Raw genomic sequence first — 5,663 nt, forward strand, 5'->3', positions numbered from 1 at the left:
TTTTTGGCCGAACATCAATATACATATGCATGATATGACATTCATACATATATGCATGATATTTCAAATGTTTCATGATTTACAGAGTTATTCAGACTTGCAGGTTGAGTCCTTTACTCCATGTTTCTTTCATATCTTTTATATACTGATTTTATGCATTACATACTCGGTACATTATTCGTACTGACGCCTCTATTGCCTGGGGGGCCTGCGTTTCATGCCCGTAGGTACAGGTAGACAGGCTGATGACCCCCCATTTTAGGATTATTGCTTAGCGAGAGTTGGTGTGCTCCATTTGATCCGGAGCTGCTATTGGGTTTTGGTACAATAATTTTTGTATACATATATGGGTATGAAAGGCACAGTCCCGTCCTTTTATACAGTCGTAAACTCTATTAGAGGTTGTAGACAGTCATGTATAGTTGGATATTGTGTGGCTTTGTCGGCTTCTATTTTTGATATATAGTTATCCATAGCAGCCTTGTCGGTTTACCCTACTGTATTTCGCATGTATATGTATATATGCCTTTTGGCATATTTTCTCATGTATGTTATTCACGTGATTCAGTAGTTATTGACAGATGTTATACATGACCTGCCCTTATTTCATGTTTATGTCTTAGACGTATGTTCAAGGGTGTTCGATCGGTAGGACTCGGACACTCATCATGGCCCATCAGTTTGGATCGTGACATTTACGCACTTTGCCCTCTTTGTGACTTGAATCCATAACCGTTAGAATGAAAATGGGAGGTGTTACCACTTGAGAAACCCTCTCTTATCGTATTTAACTTCCATTAGCTATATAAATTTCACATTTTATTGTTTAAATAACTTTAAAACTAGTGCATTACCAATCCCATACAGAATTGGAAATAGTTATTCCGTTTAAAGTGGTGCTGACATTACTATTACCTGAAAAATAAATATTTCCTCCTTTTCAGTTTATTTGAACCTATTTTCTTTTGGGTCCGTTTAAAAAAGAATGACCTCTTTCTAAATTTAAAAACAATTTAGCTTAAACTTACAATTCTACCCTTAATGAAAAGCTTTTATAACTATACAAACACTCTTGACCCCTTTTTGACTTGTTTAGGGTCAGAAATTCCAAAACTCTTTATTTTTTTTAAATTTCGTGCCAGTCAAACAGATTTACATAAATTAAAATGGAGGGAGTATATCTTTTTACTAGTTTCAAATACTTTTTTTAATTGCAAGTTGTTTTAGATATCGTAAATTTTGCTTTACAAAAATAATATTTGGGCGCATATAAAAACAGACATGTGATGAATTATTTCAATTCTCATCCACAAAACTGGACTTGTCACTATACTATTTATGAGGTGTCAACAACAATTATGTGACTTGTGAGCACGTGAAGCTTTTAGCTATAGACAAATAGACAATGTACACACAAGCTGCATTTGCCGCGTACCTATTCCTTCATCACTTTATCCTATCGTAGGCGTAAAATAATGTAATACATTCTACTTTAAAATAGTCTATACATCCCATAAAGAAAGATATTAGATTGCCCTAATTATAAGAATTTGTTTATATTATGCATTTATTTCACCTTAAATATCTCACTTCATAAATCCTAAACTTCCTAATTGGAAGATCAAATGTAAACCTTGATAAAAGTATTTCCTTCATTTTTTTTTATGTAAATATGTTTTGTCGAGCCTAGAGTCTAAGAAAAAATTAAGACTTCTGAAATTTGAAATATAAATATATATTAATATTTGTTTAACTATAAAATCTTATCATTAAGGACAAAATAAAAAATTTAAATTAAATTATTTTTAAGTTTAGAAAGAAATCAATCTTTTCGGAATAAATTAAAAAATATTAAGGACCCTAAAATTCCTAATTGGAAAATCAAATATATTAATATTTGTTTCGCTATAAAATCCTATTATTAAGGAAAGAATAAAATTTTTAAATTAAATTACTTTTAAATTTAGAAAGAAATCATTTTTCTCGGAACAAATTAAAAAAATATTAAGACCACATGACCTGAAGTAGCTAGAGTAAATGATAAATTATAGTACTATTTATTCAGAAATAATTTTAATTTGTTAAAATTATCTGGAAGTAGAAGAAAATGCTGACACTATTTTACTTTAAACTTTTTTATTACAAATTTCCGTATCTCGCCATCACCTGGTATAGATAATCGCAAATATCCAAAACTCAAAGCCCAAATTAGCAAATCACTTTTCCAATCTTCTAGTTGGCCAATTCCTCAACTTATCAAATAGCCATCACATCGAATGAGGATATCGATGGTGCTGCCAACCCCATCAATATCTGCTTTGTGGGGGCTATATTTAAAGCGTACAGTAGAATAATGTACTCTCTCCGTTTATCCTCAAGTGATATTTAACTTTACACGAAAGAAGAAAGAAAGAGTAAGAAAAACTGAAACGAAATTTAAAATAATAATTCATATATTCTAACGAGTGGATAGACATATCAAAATTCCTAAGGTTCTCCAAAATTGGGCTATTAGTACGTGAAGCTTTAGTTAGAAGATGAATGTATATATGGTATCAACAATAATATTGGGACCATTGGATTGACATATCAAAATTCCTACGCCTTGATCAAAAGGTTCTCCAAAATTGGGCTATTAGCACGTGAAGCTTTAGTTAGAAGATGTCGACACAATGTGCATTTTCCGCATACCTAATGTGGATAATATCGCTCTATCATATTTATCCTTTTCATGGTAATTTTCTTCAAATTGCCAATAAAAAACTATTTTATCCTAAAACTATTGATTAGTAATTAATTTCCACATTTCGCTATCATCTAGTATGCTGCCTTCAGTTCAATCCAAGAAATTATGAGTTTGAATATCCCTAGAAGTAAAGTGAGGATGCCGGGATCTACTTGAAAATAGCCTCTCTGCCTCGGGTTGTTATTGCTATCATCTGGTACCGGATGCCGCGGGAAAGAGTAAATGGCCGTTAGCGTCAACAGCGCTAAACCCAACGGACCGGCACTTAACGACGTTAGTCTGCTTCGACGGCGACAACAACGCCGATGAGTTTGCCGCCGGGAGGACGTTGGTTGTCCGCTTGTAAGCACCTAACCACTTGTTCTGCATGAACCGGTGTTTTCTCCATGGAGGAATACTGAGGTCTTTGCTTTTCAGCGATCGCCTACCGGCGTCGCTCATTACCTTCAACATCTGCTTTAACTCTTCGCTTTTACCTACGAAAATCTTCGGCAACGAATGAGACAGACGTTCGTAGTAATTTGTAGGCCTTGCTATCTCGAACTCCGCCGCAAAATCGAGGTCGATAAAGTAACGAGTGATCCGGTTACCTGATTCCGATCGGATAACATCAAGGAACTCGTAGTTTCCAGCCTTAAGTCCACCGGAACTCTCCCATTTCGTCTTGCATATAGCGGCATTATAACCAAAATCCCTAAGATATGTCATCACATTTCGCCTCAGGATCGGCTTATTCGACTTCAAAAAGGAAAACATTTCCAGTGCCTTAGTAACCTTAGTCGCCAGCGAAATACGGAACAAATCCAGATCGCTGTAAAACACTGGCTTTGGCAAATCGTCAATCATGTCCGTCGAATCGTACATTGACACATCTCCGTCGTCGGAGTCTGAATCATTCTCCGACGACACATTTTCGGCCGCCACATCATCAGGTAAACCAAAGATGAGACTAGAAAAGCTACAGGAAGCATCATCATCGGCGTGGGCGCTGTGTTCGCTTCCGCTGCTGAGGTAACCGAGTTCCTGCTGGTCACGCCCAATGATCCGAGCCTTCACTTTGTCGTCAAGCGGGTCAGTTACTCTCTTCACTCTACCATAAGCTTGCATTTTTTTCTTCAAAAACTTTATTTAGAGAGAGAATCTGTATTTTGAAAGAGATGATGGAGGTTTGGTTTATAAAGGGTTGTGAATGATCTATAAGGTGCGAATATTATAGTATTGGAGAAATAATAATAAAAGGTATAATACCGAGGAACTAAAAAGCGAATATTCGATTGGTAGCAGAGAAAAAGAATGTGAGTTTTTTTTAAAGTAGTAAAAAAGCGAAGAGATTGGACTTCCCCTTTAGCTTTTCATGTGTTTTTAAAGGGACTGAGTCCTGGGCCGTATCGCAGAAGACAGGAAAGGGCATATCCAAGAGCACCACAAGATTATTCTTTGTCGCATATGGCTTGTTATGCGTACTGGTGTGATTGGGCCATGTAATTTATGAGTGTGTGAAGAATACTTTAGCACGAGAATGGAACGTGGAAGTAAAATAAATTGGAAGGCTCATCGTATGTTACGTTTGGTTTCGTGTGTGTGGGTTAGGATTTTTGCCCCTTCGAAATTCGAAAGGTGCAGACATAGAAAGAAAGAGTTTGGTAAAGATTAAGAACGATTAAATGCTTGGATTTAGATTTGGGGAATGGACTTTTGGATTGATATTGAAAAGGAATTTTTACCTTCCTATGCCACATAGAAACCTTATTACCCTTAATATTTAAGGTTTGATTTAATTATATTTAGTATACCAAATTATCAATCTTATACTATACTTAATTAAGGGTCTAATTAATGGGCAGTTTTTACTCTTTAATTAAAGGTGTCCATATATCCCACGTTTTTCTATCCCCTAATTCCTAAGACCTACGCAGTTTTTCCCCTCCCCTTTCTTCCTCTTCTCCATTCCTTCTTCTTCTCAAAAAATACAGAGATGAAAATTGCAATTTTGTTACGTACGAAATAATAGGACCCACACTTTCCTATTTCTTTTCGGATTCAAAATCATATTCTTATGGTTTTACGACATAGAGTTACTGCCTTCACCAAATATTGAAGATAAATCTTCAAAGTTCATACACACATTTACCTTCAGCTTCAAATTTTCTCAACGAAGAAGAAAAAACCTTCAAAGAGATAAAAGAGCAACAATTCCACCATTGACAGCCATTAAAAAGTTTTGAATCTTTGAATTCAAATTTGGGTTTTCAAAAATCATTATTTGTTTTGATTGGGTGTTGTTGTAAATAATTAGGAATATGTTTTGGAGTTTATATCTCAATTTTGAGGGGTTTTGGTGAAGATTTAGACTTGGTTTTGGCTGAATTGTAGATTGAAACTCGAAGAAGAAGAAGACATATTGCAGAAATTGTAGATAAATTGTAGATAAATTGTAGTTACAGTTGGATTGATCAGAATTTGAACTAAATACATCTTCGCACATGTTGACTACAAAAATTTTCTCTTCATCTACAAAAATTCTACAAATATACTACAAATCAATTTTAAGTATGTATAATGCAGTATTATTTGTAAGGGTATCTACATAATTACTACATTTATACTACAATTAAACTACAATCTATGTTAAAAATCTACAAATTATCTACAAAATATCTACAAACTGGGTACATTGAATTTTAATATCCCAATTCCCATTCAATTGTACCATAATTGGGATTTTTGATATAATTGCGTTTTTTCAGAAGATTTGTAGAAGTTTTAGTCGTTTTTGATGTGTGAAAACAGAAAACAAAGCACCTACAATTAGAATACAAATAATCTACAATTTATCTACAAAATATCTACAAACTAGGTACATTAAATTTTTATATCCCAATTCCCATCCAATTGTAGCATAATTGTGATTTTTGAC

The 5,663-nt window shown here is 34.3% G+C and overlaps 1 protein-coding gene across 1 annotated transcript; it reads right to left on the bottom strand.

The window, feature by feature from the left end:
• Window positions 1-2,935: 2,935 nt before the first annotated feature.
• On the bottom strand, window positions 2,936-3,853 carry LOC107773613 (uncharacterized). Its single transcript, XM_016593015.2, has one exon. The coding sequence runs from the start codon at window positions 3,851-3,853 to the stop codon at window positions 2,936-2,938; it is 918 nt and encodes a 305-aa protein (XP_016448501.2).
• Between the last annotated feature and the right edge of the window lie 1,810 nt (window positions 3,854-5,663).

Source organism: Nicotiana tabacum, chromosome 22 (genome assembly GCF_000715075.1).
Source record: "Nicotiana tabacum cultivar K326 chromosome 22, ASM71507v2, whole genome shotgun sequence".
NCBI classification, from domain to species: domain Eukaryota; kingdom Viridiplantae; phylum Streptophyta; class Magnoliopsida; order Solanales; family Solanaceae; genus Nicotiana; species Nicotiana tabacum.